Below are 17,400 nucleotides of genomic sequence, written 5' to 3' on the forward strand. Positions count from 1 at the left end.
CACATGCCCGAGAGTCCCCGTGTGCCATCCCAGTGGCCTGTCCCCTTCCCCACCTGCTCCACACCAGAGTGGCCTTGGTGGACTGTGCCACAGCCTCTCTTCCTTCTGGATTCCGGTTGGTTTGGCTGGTGTGCGGCACTAACAGGAGGGGACAGGAGAGTGAGAAGCACCTGCTCTTCCACGTCCTCCTCAGGGCACTGCCCTCCCTCCCCAAGGCCCTCTCTGCACAAGCACTGCATGGGTCCTGAACTGGGCAGCTCCGTGGACCAGCCAAGGTGTGGTGTGAAGCTGCAGGTCGGGCACTGGTCGGCATGTGCCCAACCCCAGAACGGCCCCCATTCCCCTGCATGCTATGGCCAGCGCCCCACCTTTCCCGCCAGCGTAAGTCGGTCTCACTCCTCAAGGCGCGGTTTTTAAACACCTAGAAAGGGTTCCTGGGGACTTCTGTGCAGCAAGAGCCAAGGGTCCCAGAGACCCTTGCCCCGTTTTCACCCTGTCCATCAGGCAGTGGGGTCCCTCAGGCCCTGGCTCTTTTTCCTGGAGGACCTGCTCTACCTGGGCCCAAGGTCAGCTCAGTTCTTCCTAAAAAACTGGCCTGGAAGTCAGGCCTGGGAGCAGAGTGGACCCTAACACGAACTAGAACCCAGGGGTAAAAGCCCAGGTGCCATGGGCTGGACCTGGAGGCCTTGGAGGGTCAGGGCAGGGCCAGTGCTAGGGCTGACTCCTAACTTGCAGCTCATCTTCTGATGGAGCCTGTGACAGAGGGGGTGTGGCACTCAGACCCGGTGAGAGTCCTTAAATATGTCCTTGGTTACAAACATGGTGCCTGATTCAGGATGAGAGAGAGAGAGAGAGAGAGAGAGAGAGGGAGGGAGGAGCATGCAGGAGGCTGAGCCAACCCTGCATGGGCCCCAGTGATACTCAAGGGCCCTGGGGCAGGCCTGAGCCAGCAGGAGGCCATCAATGTCCCCAGCTTCCTCTCTCAGGAGGGTTCTGGAAGACCCCCTTCAGAACCCAGAGCCACAAAGTCCCTACAGACTCCAGTGGGTCCCACCCTGTGGGTAATTTCATCCCAAGAGCCTTTTCTTTGATGAACATTGTCCCAAGAAGCAGGGCAGTCCTGTCCTCAAGCGCTCTCTCCAGCCGCCCACCTTCAGACCCTTCTGTGCCTCATGCCCCACCCCCTTCTTTCCTAGGGCATCCTGGAGGGGCACAGAAAGGGTTGAGCCAGGCCTCCTTTGTCCCCAGAAGCAAATTTGGAAACACTGCTGTCGCAGTCTGGCTGGGCACAAAATAACTGAGCCGCCACGAGGCACTTGTAGGTTCAAAACAGGAACTCCTTTATTATCCGCACTCTTGCGAACGCCACCCACACGGCTTCCAGGAACACCACACACCAACCGGAGATCCCTCCTCCGGAACTTCCCCAACCAACGAGAACTCTCCAGGAATCCCTGCCAGAACTCCAAAGTAGGGGGCGCCCCAGGCGGACAGCAGGGGTCGAATATACAACTGAATACACAGCTTAACATAACCATCATCATCTCAATGGCTCGCTGGCGTCACCTCTCAACCACTCATTCTGGCAAAAATGCCATGCGTCGTTCTGGCTCTCAGCACAGTGCCACTGTGGGGGGCGGGACGAAGCCCACCTTGTGGTCCTGTTGCAGTGAGCACAGAACCCAAGGCCAGAGCCGGCAGGTGCCAGGTGTGGTCAAACACTGTGGGTCAGAGCAAGCCAGAGAGGGCCTGGTGCTGACCCATCCCGGGGCCCTGCTTCAGTGCCCACTTCACTCCTCATTTAGGCAACTTCCGCAGGTGGGGCACAGAGGCCCTAGGAGCTGACCCTGGGAGAGGCCTGAGTTCTGGGGTGTCCTGATCCCCCGGTGCCTTCCTCTGAGGTCGGCATCCCAGGTCAGCAAAGCCCTCCTCCCACACAGGTGTCTGGAGATCAGGCCGTGCTGCCAGAACTGTGGACACAGGCCACGTCCTCTCAGTGTGCCTTCTGATGTCCCCTGTGGCCCAGAGCCTGGAGACAGCGGCTCTGGTGGAACCGGTGAGAGCCAGGGGTTCCACAGGGTGACAAGGACCTGACGGGTGCCCCGCCAGTGCTCCCCACCTAGTGCTCCTGGGCTGGGCCGAAGGGCTGCGTCCACTTGGAGACGTCCAGGAAGATGCTGGAGGCACTGTGATAGAGCCAGAGGCGGGGCAGGGCCCCGTGGCGCGTCCAGGAGTCGCGCACCGTGTCGTAGGCCTCCATCTCCACACGGTAGTCGCCGTCCATGCCCTGCCAGCGGCCACCTGTCACGTACAGGGCATCACCCAGAGGCACCAGCGCACCATTCTCATGCAGGCTGTGTTGGGACTGCACCTGTGGGTGGTCAGTGGTCAGCGTCCAGCAGGCCGGAGGCTTATGGCCAACAGCGTCCTCACCAGGGTCAGCGGGGTGGGGGAGGGTGGCAGGGCAGTTTGTACCAGCTTCCTGGGGAGGTCACCAGGACCCCTCAGGCTTCCTCGGACTCCCTTTGGGGGAGCCCCTGCGATTCCCCAGAGGATGACCTCTCCTGGTGTCAGAGGGGCTGAGGGGACCCTGAGGCCTAAGCCCAGGGGCCTCCAGTGAGGCTGGAGTGAGCCTCCATTCACAGTGGCTGTCTCGAGGGCACGAGGGGCAGGTGTGCTCACCTGCAGACACCCCGGAGGGCGAGCCACCCCGGGACCCCTGCCCACGCACACTCCTTGCCCCTGCATACGGCCTCAGGAGTGCCCTGGAGAGGGGTTGAGGGACATGGCCTGAGAGACTGTGGGCACGAGAGCCGGCGTGGTGGGAAGGGCCTGACTATCAGCCCAGGGAGGGCAAAGTAGGACCCCAACCCAGGTGGTGGGACCCCAGCCTGGCCCTGGAGCATGGCGGGAGAGGCCTGGTGCAGGACGGGCCCAGGAAGCAGTGCTCCTGGCAGGGCCCGTCCTGCACCTGTCTTGCCACTATGGTGGGGGCCTCAGGTCAGCAGAGTGCAGACACCAAGGGACAGCTGCAGGCAACAGGAATGCAGAGGCCCACTGTTGCCAGGACAGCGGCTGCAGCCTCCCAGGGCGCCTGCGGGAGGGAAGCCTCAGCTCAGCCTCTGGAGGGCAGGCCCAGTGTCCAGCACGGGCTGAGACCCATCGTGGCCTCCAAAGAGGAGAAAACCGGGGCTCCCGTGGCCCCAGGCTGGCCTCTGGAATGACCACCTTCCATCCTCCCCGGGGCCAGTGGAGAGTGGGGGGTGCCTGGGGATCTAGGGAGCCCACACCAGGGCAGCTCAGGAATCCGCTCCCTGGCCCGACCACCCCCAGGGGGAGGCTCACTCCCTCGTGGCCGCGGGAGGAGCAGCTTCCTTTTAGTCTGTGGCTGCCTCTGAAACACCCGCTGCCTGAGCCTGGGACACTCCCCAGGGACAGAGTGCCGGTGGTGACCGGCTCACCCGTCCTCAGCGCTGGCGTCCTCAGCGCCGGCGTGGCGGGATGCATCCAGGGGACAGTGAACTGTCTTCACTTCCCTGTTGGCCTCTCTGTGCCCCCCGGGCCAGGAGTGCAGCAGGGCCCACCAGTGGAGAGGTGCCTGGGAGGCGGGGAGCCCACCTTCTGCCACAGGTTGGCCCCCGGGTCGTACACGTAGACCTTCTTGGTGTTGTCTCCGATGAGGTACAGCCCCCCCTGCAGCGCGGCACAGCGGGGCGAGGACAGGTACTTGGGCAGGAAGGGCGAGGCGATCACACTCCACGCATCTGCAGGCAGCGGGCACCTTCACCAGAGGGGCCTGGTGTGGTCCACAGCCAAGGCCAGGCGCCGCTCGGAGCCTGGTGCTCTCTGCTGCGGACAGCGTGAGCACCCTCACTGAGACTGGACACTTGTGGAGGGGGCCGTCCCTGTGCCCTGCGAGGCCAAGTCCACTGAACTGCAGAGGCCTTTCAGCCTCAGGAGACGCTGCGGCCTGGTCACCCCACCTCCCTGACCCACTGTCGTAGTCCTCGAGCCTCTGTCTCCATGCTGCTCGCAGTGGCCTGTCCCCCAGGTCTCCCCGGGGGCCCAGCCCGACCTGGAGTCTGGCTCTCACTGGTAGATGGTCCCTCTCATCTCCACTGTCCAGAGGATAAAGGGACAGAGACCAGGGCTGGGAAGGCCACCCTGCTGGAGAATACCCAGCTGAGACTCACTGGGTCTCGGAGGCCCAGGATCCCTGCCCGTGAGGCCCAGTCCAGGTGCACAAAGCCACCAGGCAGGCTTCAGGACCAGGCCAGGGGCTGGGGCAGGACAGACAGGCTGCTGCCCTCTGCGAGGCGACCGGCCGACCTTCCCATCCCTCTCTAAAGGGGCTGTGGCCCTTCGTGAGAGGTCCAAGGCCACCTCTCCCCTCCTCTTGGCCCCACCCGCGGCCCACTGTGCTGGGACTGGGTTGGGAGCCTTGCAGAGGGGGCTGGTGGTCCCCGCCCCTGCTGGGGCCGCAGGATGCGGCAGGGTCCCATGCCTGCCCACCTGTGACGGGGTTGTAGCACTGCAGGGCCAGCGCGTTGTACTTGCAGGCGCTGGAGCCCACCAGGTAGAGCCGGCCCCGGCAGCCGGCCGCACAGAAGTTGCTGACGTACTTGAGGGCTGGGCTGACGGGCGTCCAGCTGTCCGTGTAGGGGTCGTAGCTCTCCACCTCCACCACACCCAGGGCAGTGCCTGTGGGGCAGCTCAGCCACGTGAGGGGAGGCTGCACCCCAGAGGGAGCTTTCAGGGGTGCACAGGGTTGGGGGCAAGTGGGGAGCGTGGCCTCCAGAGGCAGCCAGCCTCCCACATCCAGGGAGGCTGGGGCTCCGAGAGCTGAGGCTGCCTGCCCGAGGCCATGCAACCGACAACTGGCAGGGAATGGGCAGTCACTTGGACCCTGAAGTGTCCCCGGCCAGTCCTGAGAGGGTGGACTGCAAGAAGAAAGACCCTGGAGCTACCGGCAGCCCGTGCCCAGTCCCCAGTGGGGTCCGGATGTGACAAAGAAGGGGAGCCCGGCTGTGGAGCAGGAGGTGCGCCTCGAGTTCCTAGTGCCCAGTCTTGATGGCACCTGGGGTGTCACGGTGCCCCACCATGTGACCCTGGGGGTTGAGATGCCCTGGGGATTAGGTGTGCTCTCTGCTTCCTGGCTAGGGACACAGCAGCCATTGAGAGAACAGGGGACAGTGGGCATTAGGCATGGCTGCAGTGCCAGGCAGTTATTTACGGAGCTCGAGGGTCACGTGCATTTCATGTTCAACATTTGGATCGATGATTCCCGGGTGGCTGCTTGCTCTAGCACTGGGGTGCCTGCGTGACTAGTTGGTCCCGTTTCAGGCTAGAGGCTCAGTGGGCCTGACGGCAATGAGAAAGTGGCCACAGCGGGTTCCCCACTCTGAGGTTCCCGTGACCCTGAGCTAAAGGCTGAGTCCAGGCTTCAGGGGTGGCGTGGTCACCCCTGCTGGCAAATCAAGGCCTCAGTTTCTGCCGGCCACCTCCTGACTCATCGTCCTGCTTCCTCTGTCCCCAAAGGCGTCCGAAGCACTGGGGCTGGCTGTGGAGGTCTCCCAGGCCATGGGTTTTGAGAACCACCCCCTGGAAGCCCTGTGGTGGACTTCCCCGACCTCTGGGCAGGAAGGAGGGGCTTCCTGCGGCTGCAGGGAGTGGGGAGGGAGGCCTCACCGCCAATGGCGTAGATCTCCCCGTTGAGCGCGGCGCTGGCGTGGTTGGTACGGGCCTTCAGCATGGGTGCCACTGGCTTCCAGGCTGCCTCCTTCAGCGGGAAGCACCAGGCCTGGGTGGTTGACCAGGTGTCTGTCTGGGTGCCCCGGGAGCCACCTGCCAGGAGAGGCTCTATCTACACGGGTACCACCAATGTGGGGTCTCTGGATCCCTGGGGTCTGGGTACCAATGTGGGTACAAATGCCCCTGCCCCATGCCAGGCCATGGTCACGAATGTGTTGCGCCTCCATGCCACCAGGTCCTGGGCTGTGGGCGGCACTGTGGGCGGCATGGAGTTGTGGGCCTCCTTCCTCATCAACCAGGGGAGATGAGGATTCCCAACCTCCAACGGGAAGATTTCTCCCCCAGCCAAATCCTATAAGGAACCCCAAATCCTGAGATGTGAAAGGATAAGGGGGCCACCCTGTCACCAGCTCCTTCTGGGGACACGCCGGCTGCAGGAGCACAGCAGGTTGGCCCTGGGCAGTCAGTGAACACTGCCCAGCTCCAGCGCCTACTGGTCACCCCTGGACTTAAATCCTTGCTTTCACAGCTTGGCTGGGCCTGGAGGGACCCTGTGAGAGGGGAGAGCGAATCTGGGGCCAGTACTAGGCCAGGCACTCACTGGGCAGGGCTCTCTGGAAGGGGCTAGCTGGCCGCCCACCTGTGACATAGACATCGTTGTTGAGTGCTGCCAGGGAGAAGCCCCACTTGTGGTAGTCAGGGAAGTCCGGGAGAGCCGTCCACCTCCCTGCGGGGAGAGAGGAGCATGCTGAGGAAGCACCCCTCGCTGCAGACAAAGGGGCACAGAGGGGCCCGGCCAGCCACAGAGGTGAGATGCACCCAGCCTGGCCCTGCGTGCTGCGGCTCATCATGACCTCACCTCTAGCACCCCAGAGCCTGGCACCCAGCCTGGACACGGGCGGCACCCAGGGATGTAGCAAAGGCCGTCAGGCTCCGCAGGCCAGGCCACGTGGTTCACCCCACTGACCCCAAGCGGCTATTCAGTCTCAGGTCCAGTTTCCCCTCAGTCAGATGGGGTGTGGGCTGTTACCTGATCTCTGGGTGTCACTAGTGAGTTATGAAAACATCACTCACCATCCAGCCACCCAACCATCCCCCTGAGCCCCCTGTTTGCCCCATAGGGCATCGGACCCTGGCCCTATGGGAAGCAGAACGGGTCCAAACCCCAGCTCTCATGCGCCAGCGTGTGGACGAGCCCTGGCCCTGGTTTCCCTCTGTGTGTAAGGGGGTCCTCCTGCTTCCCTGGGGAGGGGTGGCATGGGAGGACGGGTGGGGCACGGGGACGGCTCCGCCGTGGTGGGTGTTGGGAGTGTTCTCACTGCTGGGAGAACGAGTGATGTGCCAAGTCAGACCTGCCTTCCTGGGGCTCTTGGGTAAACTGAGGCAAGAGATGAGAAGATGTTGAAAAAAAAATCAGCAAGAGCCTGTCTGGGGACACTGGGTCCTAGAAATGGAAGTGTCTGTGGGCGGGACCAGCCCTCCGGGAAGCACCCGGGAAGCACCCGGGAACGCTCACTGTCTGTGAGAATTCAGGGCCTCATGGTGAGCAGAGCCTGGCACCGTGGGCAGGGACCGAGTGTCCCCTGACTCATGCCTGTGTCACCCCAGGGTGGGGATTGCCCAGTAGTTAGCAGGCCTTGGATGCCAGCACCCCCACCCTGCCCTGCTGACCTCCTGGCCAGGTTTGAGGGACAGCTGCTCCCTCCTGACGTCAGCCCCAAATCCCCTCTCGTCAGCCTCGGACTTGGACAGCCAGCCTCGGACCTCCTCCAGCCGACCAGCCGCTGCCGCCCTGCGGGTGGCTGGCCACCTGCCCCAGAACTTTCCCAGGAAGTGGCAAACAGAGCCATGAGGAGCCCTCAGAGCCCCCCACCCCTTCCCAGGAAGGCAGGGAGGCCCCCCAAACAGCAGGCCTGTCCCCGGTGTGCCCTCGGCTCCTGGCCTCCTGGTGACTGTGCGAGAGGCCCCAGGCCCTGGGCACACAGGAGGAGGCTGAGGACCCTCAGGGAGGCAGAGCAGCCTGCTCAAGGCTGGGCCAGAGCCCGTGGGCCGAGCGCTCACCCAGGCAGCCTGCGCCCCTCTGTCCCTGTGCCAGGGAAGGGGCACTGAGAGGAAGCAGTGACCCAGGCCACCACCCCACACAGCTCTCCCTGGGCAGTGGACCTTCTCTCTGGCCACCAGAACCCGATAAAGACCAGAGATGGGGACTCTGACTGGAGGGAGAGGGGACTGAATGTGTCCCCACCCCTGCTATGGCCTGGGCTCCTCTGCAGTCCCCAACAAGGCCCGACGAGGACCCCCAATACATGGACTTGGGCAAGGGCCCTATTTCCTGTGCATCTGCAAGGTGACACCAGGGCCACCTGAAGGGGTGTGGGGAGGTACTCACGGGCCTTGGTGTTGTAGAAGGCGAAGTTCCCAGGCTGAGGAGTGGGCTCCTCACCACCCTCGTCCTCCTCCAGTGCCCGCCCGCCCACTACCACCAGTACCTCCTCCATCTTCGGCGGGAGGCCCAGCATCACCTGTGGGCGGGAGCAGGGGCAGAGCATCTGGCCACCATCTCCCCATGCCAGGGGCCCATGGCGGTCCCTGTGTCAGTGCCACACCTGGGCCAGCCTCAGCAGGGGTGCACACGTGTGTGTGTGTGCTTACATGTGTGTACACGTGTGCGGGTTGCCTTATGGCTGTGGGGTGCAGACGGCTGCGGAGGCAGGGTGTGTGAGGGCCAGCACTGTGCCCCGTGCCCCTGGCTGGGCTGCTCTGGGAGACACAGTCTCAGTAAGGAGCCACTGTCCCAGGCTACCAGGACCTTCTCCAGAATGTCCAGCCTCCCACCGCCAGGATCACTGTGACGGCCAGCTGGGCAGCTCCCAGGTGGCCGCAGCATGAGGCCAGGCCCACTGTGATTGGCCAGGGCCCGGCGGTGGCAGGGGTCAGGATTCTGCCCCCTGTACACTGCCGGGAGCCACCAGGCTGGGCCAAGCCTCCACCGGTGCCCCTCCAGGCTGTCTGGAGGCTGACCCACGTGCTCCTTGTCTCAGCCACGTCCAGGTCTGTCACTTCACCAGGACCTGCCCCGCCTGCCGTCAGCACAAAACGAAGGGCAGCCATGAGGCCAGCTCAGCACCCTCAGGGCAGATGCTGGTGGCTGCCAGGCTGCCTGTGCCCCCTGCCTAGGAGCCACCTGGGCCACCTTCCTGGACGATCTGTACCCCCCCGTCCCATTCCTTTTCGCTGAGCGCCTTCCTCGAGGACCCTGCTCTGATGCCCCCCCCCAGAGCTCCTGACGCCAGCCCCTGGAGGGTGCCTGAGCATCCCCCCTCTGCCTGGGGTCTGCTCAGGTTCTTCCGGCTGAGCCACGGGGTCCTCCTGGTTGGGGCCACTCCTAGGTTCCCACCCTGATACCCAGGGTGTGGCTCTCAGGGCACCATCTGTACTTGAGGGATGAGTAATGCCCTCACAGGTGACCAACCCAGGGCAGGAGCAGTGCAAAGCTGGTGGCACCTTGGTGACTCCCCTTTCTTGTTCTTGCTCCCCGGGCAGGTGGCGTCTCAGGGCTGCCCCTGTTCCTCAGCAGGAGGAGCCACAGGCCCTCACTCACCCCACTGTGGCCCTGGGACAGCGCCTCCTGGCAGGCCTCTGACTCCTGGATCAGCGGCTCTGTGGCCAGCAGCTGTTGCATGCAGGGCCTGGGCACAGCGTCCAGGTGCACGAGGCTGAGCAGCTCGGGCAGGTGGACAGCCCGGGCCTGGGCGTCATGGCGCACCCAGCGCAGCAGGGCCTCTAGCCGGCTCTGCTCCGGCTGCATCTGCAGCAGGTCACTGGCCAGACAGGTAGCCAACCGTTCTCGGGACAGCTGCAGGAACTCGTCCTCCTGGGCCACGGCCTCAAAGTTCTCCCGTAGGAAGGCCCAGGCCTTGGCGGCCACCCCCAGCAGCCCCTGTTGCTCCCCGAACTCGCAGATTCCCAGGCAGTTGGTGGCATCCAGCTGCTGTTGGAGGTAGCGGCCACAGACCTTCTGCACGGCAGGGAAGTGGAGGCGGGAGGCCGTGCGCGTCAGGGCCTCCACATTGGTCTGCGTGATGGTCAGCCGACCCGTGTACACGAAGTCCAGCAGCTGTCCCACCACGGCCGGCTCCACGTCAGGTAGCTCCACACGAGCAGAGAAGCTCTCAGCGAAGTCACCAGAAAACATGGCGTGGAAGTAGGGGCTGCTGAGCGCCAGCAGGCTGCGGTGACAAGGCAGCTCCCGGCCGCCCACCAGCAGGGTGACGTCGGCCAGCTTGGGCAGAGAGCGAAGCTGCTGCAGGCCATCCAGCATGTCCTGGGCGTGCGAGGGCAGCTGGAAGTCCAGGTCATCCACATTCCGCACCATGATGCCAGAGCTGGGCAGGGACACTCTGCAGCCCACCCTGTCACCGTAGAGGCACCTGGAGCCCACCTGAGTTCCTAGGAAGGGCAGAGAGCAGGGTCAGCCTGAGCGACAGGCTCACTCTCTCTGGGGACCGTTGGTGCACCACCCTCCCTGCCCCAGCAAGCCCTGGCTGAGCCTGACTGACCTGGGGCCACCGTCTGCCACCTCCCTTGACCCAGGCCACAGCCCTTGGAGGGAAAGCTCTGTTCCCATTTCACAGGAGGGAGGTGGCCAAGCCACTGGGGAAGGGCAGGCCCGAGAAAGAACCCAAGCCCCCAGAGGACAGGACTCCTGTGCCACTCGAGCTCCCCAAGGCCGGCCCTACCCCACCCCTCTGCCTGATTGACTGTTGGGGCGTTTTAGGGTCTCCTGCCCCCTGATTCGCACCGCCGGCCAGGCCTTTTCTTGGTGGCCTTGGGTGGCTCTGCTCCTCTCTCTGGTCCCATTTCCTCATCTGCCAATGGAGAAGCTGGGGGTGAAGGGCCTGGATCCACCATCCTCCCAAGTCTACCCTGCCCAAATGGGGGTCTCCAGGCCCCACCTTGCTCTGCATTAGCCACTCAGCCCCACCATCCTGAAGGTGAGGGTGTCATTTTACAGCAGGGAAGCTGAGGCACAGAGAGCCTGACTCACTTGCCCAAGGTCACACAGAAACTGAGGGAGCCAACCCTGGAACTCAGCCAGGTGTGGGGCTATGGCCAAACTTGGGCCACTGAAGACCCTGTGGCTCAGCCAGAGGCTCCTCCTGGGCATGTTGAAGGAGGAGCCTGCTTATTTATGGGCTTCTGGTGTTTTGCCCTCAGAAAACATCCTAAAGCAAGAGTGTGCACAGTCACCCCAAGGCAGAGGCTAGCACAGCAGAGAGGCATCCCATCCACCAGGGGGCACCCACGCAGCCCCCAGGGCCAGGCCGCGGTACTGAATGCTCTAGAAATCAAACCAGATAAAACAGAGCCGAATAAACACGAGAGAGACCCGTAGAGTGACTTGACTCAACCTCAAGGCCTGAGCAAGAGACGCGGGGCAGGCGCTGGAGGCCTGTCCACTCCGTGGCCTGCGCTGCCCTTCTCCTTCCCACTGAGCAGAATGCTCCCAAGGAGCCACTTAGGCCTTCCAGGGGCCAGCCTGGGCTCATGCTGGGACAGGACAGCTCAGGAGGCCAGGGCCAGCACCCGGCCGGCCATCCAACACGCTCGACCCCCTCACCCCCTCGGGCAGGGTGAGCACAAGAGGCCAGCGAGCTGCAGGCGCGGGGGCTCTCCTGGGCCACCGCCCACAGGCTCTGCATTCCCGTCATTGCTGCCTTCCCTTGGCCAGCCGCTGCGATGGTGACACAGTGGCTGTCAGACGGGAGCGCCCAGCACGTCCCAGCCACCTCAGGGTGGCTCTGAGCACACGCTGCTGCCATCCCAGCATGGGACAGGGGTCCCAGGGCCTCAGAGCCTCCTCCAGCACCTGCCCAGGGAGGAGGGAGGGTGGGCAGCTCACAGCCGTCACCCAGCCTGGCGGGGAGTGGGCCAGCGTGGCCCTGGCTGCAGTCCTGGGGTTCGGGGGCCTCCTGGCCCCCCGCCCACTGAGGAAGCCTGTTGGCTGAGCCCCCAGTTCACCCTGAGGAACTGGGCTCGGCCTGTAGAGGGGCCTCTGTCGCAAGCACTCAGCTCCGTGACCCCCAGGCTAACGGGACACCAGCACGACCTGCCTGCTCACCCCACTGCCGCCTGCCTGGCCCCTCCCTTGCTGCCCGCCCCCCTCAGAGCCCCTGCCCCTACCGTTCAGCCAGCCTTGGCGCCCGTCGCTGAGAACACAGAGCTGAGGGCAGGACTGCCCAGCTGCAGCGAGGGGCATGGAGGCCTCCCGGTCTGGGCTGGGTGGCCACGTGGGGACGACGGGATATTTTTAGCCTCTGTCTACATAGAAGGGAGGGTGGGGAGGGATGGGCTGGAGGAAGAGGGGAGGTGATAGCTTTTCACAGACGTCTGCTGTGAAAGCCCAAACTGACCATGTCACGTCAGAGGGCCTGAGGCCTGCAGGTGACCCCAGGGCAGAACAGACAGTGGGGAGCTTCCAGGGCACCCACGAACTTTCACCCCTCCAGGGGCTCTTGGGCTAACTTGATGGGTGGGACTGCAACCCCCTCCCCAGTTTGCTCCTCTGCAGGAGGGGACAGTGGGAGCCTATGCTGGGGACCAGGGCCCACAAGGAGTCTCAGCTCATGGCTGGACCAGGGGGAGGGACGCTTTGGTCTACTTGACAGGGCCCGGGAGCCCTCTGATTCTGCTGTAGAGTGGAGAAGTCTCTCCACCAACAAGCAGGTCGGTCAGCCAGGCCTTTCAAAGGTTGGGGTCTGCAATGGCAGTGGGGGGGTTTTGGTGGCCAAGAGGGTGACAGGGTACTGAGGAAGCCCCACCCAGCAGATGCAGGGCACCAGAGGCCAGCCTCCCTTCCTACCAGGCCACGGCCTTGGCCTTGGGCTGCCTGGTCTCTTCCTTCATCCTGAGCACCCAAGAGAGCGAAGACATGGGGTGGGGTCATCTAGACACACAGGGGTCACAGGGAGCCCCTCACATCTGGGCCTGAATGAGGCTCAGGAGGTTGAGCCCAGGAGCTGGGGTCTCTGGAGGTCTCTCATGGCAGTGGTCAGAACCAGTCTTCCCAGACAAGGAGCTTCCACGCACCAGAGAGAAGCCCTTGGCCCTGAGCCTGGGCTGGTCAGGCCGGAGCCTCACTGGTCAGCTCTTCCTACTAAAATGACCATCTCTGGTGTGTTGGCAGTGCTGGAGTAGGGAGTGTCTTACCGAGCAGAGGGGCCAGGTGGCCCCGTGACAGCCTCCCAGCAGAGCAAGGCAATCTCTCAAGGTAGTGGGGTGTCTGGGCACGAGAGGCACCTGCTCGGCCAGCCCAGCTGCTGTGGCCTGGTTTGAAGCTAAAGGCCACAGCCCCTGCTCCCAGGATGAGTTTGTTGAGGCAGGGGACAGCGGTCACACAGAACCTGGCATCAAATCGACAGAACGTTCCCGGCTCCCGCGTGGGGTCCCTCCTTCCACGCGCCCCTCCCCGGCTAGCCTACCCCCGCCCCGCCCCTTCTCTGCTTCTGTTCCCCATTCTGTTCCCCCAGCCCTGCTCTGCAGGCTCACGTGGGGTGAGAGAGCCCCATGATGTCCCCAAGTGTCATATGTCAGGCCATCGTAGGGAGGGAGCTGGAGGGGGAGTGGAGAGGCTGGCTTTGCTCAGGGTGTCTGTCCCTGCTCAGGCTGGAGGGAAGGAGGACAGGAATCCTGATGACAGGCTGCTGTCACAGGGAGCTGGCTCTGCCTGGGGACAGTGCTGTGTGCCAAATGTGCTGGCCTCACAGTGGGGATTGGAGACCTGGCCAGTCAGCGAGACTCAGTGACGCGGCTCAAAAGGGATCCTCATCAACGGAGGGTCCGCCTTTGAAAGTGCACTGCTCACCCCCCACCCTTTTATTTTGTACCAGGGATCGAACCCAGGGGCGCTTAACCATGGAGACACATCCCCAGCCCTTTTTTATTTTATTTGGAGACAGGGTCTCGCTGAGTTGCTCAGCACCTCACTTTTGCTGAGGCTGGCTTGGAACTCATGATCCTCCTGCCTCGGCCTCCTGAGCCACTGGGATTACAGGCGCTCACTCTCATTTCCTTTATGATGATAAAAACACAGCATTCATTTTGGAAATCAGAAAAACATAAAGCGGAAAAGAGACTATGGCCTTCACACCCTGGTGGCCTCCCTTCGGGCCTCGCTGGTCTCACAGTAGGTGTGTGTGTCGGTGTGGTCCTCGTCACTGGATGACACATGGCCAGCACTTCCGATGAGATCAGTGTTTGAAAACATGGTTTTGGATTCCATCTCAGCAGGGCGATGCCTCGCTGTAGGAAGTGGGAAGTGAAGCCTCTTCTCCTCATGGGTGTCCGGTTTCCCCCCCACTACTGTTAGGAGGAGAGGGTGTGGCTGTGGTGACCTCCCAGAACAGATTCTGAGCGTGAACTCACAAGTTCTAGTGTGCGACCATCATCAGCACCTGTGCACAGACCAGAGTGACCAGCCTGGCTGAGGCAGTGCCCTCTCTCCTCAAGTGCAGCTCTTTCCGTGGCTGCCCCGGCCAGGCTGCAGACTGTATGGTTGGCCTGGGACAGGACCCTGCAGGGCGCACTGGCCAGCCCCCCCGGGTTTTGTGCCAGCCAGCTCATGGGGTCTCTTCTTCCAAGCGAGACTTATTTTGTGCTTAGGATGCCATAAAGTTTTGCTTTCTTCTTCTTCCAAGATACTTTTCTAAACAATCTCAGCACTGTTACCAACACTTCTTCCCCTGGGAATGTGCCCATGCCCCAGGTTAAGTCAGCCCAGTCTGTTCTGATCTGCTTACCCGAGTGACCATGCTCCTGGCTCAGGGCTACCTAGTGCAGTGGACTACTGCTCTGTGATCATGAGACCTTCAGATCTGAACACCAGCATCTCCTCATCACTCCTGTTGTATCAGTCAGCTGTTACTGCGTGACAGATTGCTCCCACACCTAGTGTTTCAGGACAACAAACAAATATGGTTTTATTCCAGGGTGGTTCTCTCAGAATGTCTAAATGAGGCTGCACTCAGGAGCTGGCCATACTGTAGTGACCTGAAGGCAGCTCTGGGGACCCTGCTGGGCTGTCCTGCACTCTTCCCTGTTCCGCCGTGGGCTTCCCTAGAGTCAGAGAGAGCACAGGAGACAGAGCCACGGTGTCTTCTGTAACCAGGTGGAAGGGACACCACAGCTTCAGTGGTGTTCTGGGGGGCACCTGGGGCTGTGACTAACAGGTGGCGAGGGGACTTCTTGAAGGCTGGCCTCAGAGTTTATTTGCTCATTTTTTGTTTCAAACAAAACAAAAACAGAAGAAGAAGGAAAAGAAGAAAAAAGAAAAGGAAAGGAAAAGAAAAGCTTGACTCTGCACCAGCCCACACAGTGGTGTGGAGCGCGTACGTCTCACCAAGCTCAACCCACCAGGAGGGAAGACGCGCTGCCCCTGCGCTGCCCTTGGTGAGACTGCTTCCTGCCTCTCCCCTGGCGCGCGCTGGCAGGCTGGCAGAGGCCCCTCCTGACCTTGTTCCTGTCTGGCCTCCTCCTGAGTCTGCAGCCTCCAGGATTCCGAGAAGGGCCTCTGGGGTCTCCAGTGAGCTTCTGCCGACTGGAGACATTTATAGGCACCAGACAGAACTCCCCGCAGGTGAGCTGTGAGTGGCCAGGGATTCCCAGGCCGATGGTATCAGAAACCCTGAGATGTCTTTAAAAGCCAGCTCACCAGGCCAAGGCCACTAGGATCTCTGGGGCAGCTCCCCCCAGAAGCAGGGAGTTTGCAGAAGGCCACTTGGGGGTCACCTCCTTCTGGGCGACAAGCCTGGCCCTGAGCCACCACTGCCTCCCTCATCCAACAGCCCGCCTTACCCGAGGACCCCTGGGCTTGTCAGGTGTCCCCTAATAGCCTCAATCTGCCCCTTAGCTGAGAAACTGAGGTCCAGAGGCTACCAGGGGCTTTTCTGAGGCCATAGTACACAGGTACGATGCCCTGAGCCAGATCACCAACCTCCTACCCAGAAGTGGCCTGAGGCCAGGCTCTGTCTTCTGCCCACCACCCAGCCCCCAGGCCCTCCTTGGTCAGGCCCTTGGACCAACAGCACCTGGCACGTGGTCATGAAGGAACTGCAGGAGGTAGGAGCGCAGGACGTTTTCAGGCCCAGTCCCCGCTCCTATCCTGGCCCTCTGTCAGCCCAGGAGGGGGCAGGGCCCGGTGGTCAGCCTCGTCCACAGCTGTGGGGTGCGTGGGGTCCAGCACCGGGGCCTCACTGGCCAAGAAAGAGTACTTGGGTGCTTGGCTCAAGGTGCCCACAGCCCCTGCCTGTGAGAGCCCTCTATAGCACTGACCACAAACTGACGAGCGTGAGGCCGTGGCCCCGGACAGAGCCCCTCCCCTGGCCTCAGTGTACCCCTCCAGAATGCCATCCCCTCTGGTGCAGTGGACACTCAGGTCCCAGTGGGACTGAGGACACAAGGGCGCCGCCCTAGTGTTGTGCCAGGCTAAGTGAGGCTTGGGCCTCAGTGCCCGCTGGGGCCAGGAGCCCTGTGGACAAGGAGGCGACAAGCCCAGGGCAAAGGTTGGCCAGGAGAGGGAGCTCTATTTAGCAAGCAGAGGTCCAGGGTCAGCGGCACAGTGAGGGTCCTGGCAGTGGGGGACACCAGGGAAAGTGCAGCAGGCCCCGGGCGGCCAGGCCTGAGGCTGGGGAGGGGGCTTCCGTCCCTCCCCCAGGGACCCTGCCTCTCTGGGGCTCTCCACTCCGGCTCCACCCTCCAAGCCCCAGGGTCCAAGGTGCCCTGCCCCCAGTGGCGAGGTGGAGGCACTGCAGGAGACCCCTGAAGGTGGCCAGTCCACACTGTGCCCCTTTGTCCCCAGGGGCCTGTCTGAGGAGGTGGTGGTAGCTGTAAGATTCTCGAAACCTTCCCCCTCCACCACCTGATGGGCTACCGAACAAAGCCCCCACCCCAGAGCCCCCTGGGCTCCAGCCCAGCCCTCCTTGGACACACGGCCCACAGCCTAGGTGGTGTCCCATCTGGCTGTCACTGGGAGCTGGGGCAAGCTGCACCCCTCAGGCAGCCATCAGGGCTCCCTCCCCAGCACCTGGCTCAGGAGGTTCTCTGCAGCAGCTCGAGACCCTTCCCCTGTCCTTCCACCTTGTGGAGAAGAGATGCCCTGTGGGCCTCAAAGGCCCCTGGAAGTGGCCATACCTGCTGCTGTGTGCTCCCTTTGAGAGGGGCACCGGCCTGCTCTTCTCCCTGTGGCCCAGGACCAACCCTGCTGCTGCCCCAGGCCCTGAGGGAGGGTCTGGGAGGGTCTGGCCAGCCAGAAGACAGGGGCCACACAGGGAGCCTTCCCTCTGGGGCCAGGTGCTCTGCAGTGCCCTGGTGTGAGTCCCTGTGGACCACCTCCTGAGGACTTGGAGGATGGTCTGCTCCTAGGGAGGCCCCTTCCCATCCTGTCCCGCCCCCTCCGGCTGCCAGCCCTGCCCCCATTCCGCAGATGGGAGGTCGCCCCAGAGAAGAGGCAAGACCTGAGCTAGGACTGCTGCAAGGCTCGAAAAGAAGGTGGACAGGCTGGGCCAGGCTGGGACCAGAGCAGCAGGGGAAGGACGGACGAGGGCTCCCAGGTGACTCGGAGCACTAGAGGAGGGGAGCAGGGAACAGGAGCTC

General features: G+C 62.9%; 1 protein-coding gene across 2 annotated transcripts; it reads right to left on the minus strand.

Moving 5' to 3' along the window:
* Positions 1-1,342: 1,342 nt before the first annotated feature.
* Klhl30 (kelch like family member 30) lies at positions 1,343-12,022 on the minus strand. 2 transcript variants are annotated; one of them, XM_076866440.2, is made up of 8 exons: positions 11,935-12,022; positions 9,353-10,200; positions 8,141-8,273; positions 6,392-6,478; positions 5,689-5,844; positions 4,513-4,701; positions 3,619-3,764; positions 1,343-2,371 (listed from the first exon to the last, which is right to left on the minus strand). In XM_076866440.2, exons 1-8 carry the CDS (start codon positions 12,008-12,010, stop codon positions 2,120-2,122), a joined length of 1,887 nt encoding a protein of 628 aa, XP_076722555.2. In that variant the 5' UTR covers positions 12,011-12,022; the 3' UTR covers positions 1,343-2,119. The 2 variants fall into 2 exon arrangements, with proteins under 2 accessions (XP_076722555.2, XP_076722556.2); XM_076866441.2 differs by lacking the exon at positions 4,513-4,701.
* Between the last annotated feature and the right edge of the window lie 5,378 nt (positions 12,023-17,400).

Source organism: Callospermophilus lateralis, chromosome 9 (genome assembly GCF_048772815.1).
Source record: "Callospermophilus lateralis isolate mCalLat2 chromosome 9, mCalLat2.hap1, whole genome shotgun sequence".
Lineage (NCBI taxonomy): Eukaryota > Metazoa > Chordata > Mammalia > Rodentia > Sciuridae > Callospermophilus > Callospermophilus lateralis.

Bases quoted from the DNA above. Each gene is read 5' to 3' on its own strand.
- Klhl30 (XM_076866440.2), bottom strand. From the start codon at position 12,010: ATGCCCCTCGCTGCAGCTGGGCAGTCCTGCCCTCAGCTCTGTGTTCTC. The intron at 8,274-9,352 runs GTGAGTGAGGGC...TCCCGCCCACAG, and splicing joins TGTCCCAGGGCCACAGTGGG to GTGATGCTGGGCCTCCCGCC. The intron at 3,765-4,512 runs GTGGGCAGGCAT...CGCTGCCTGCAG, and splicing joins GTGCTACAACCCCGTCACAG to ATGCGTGGAGTGTGATCGCC.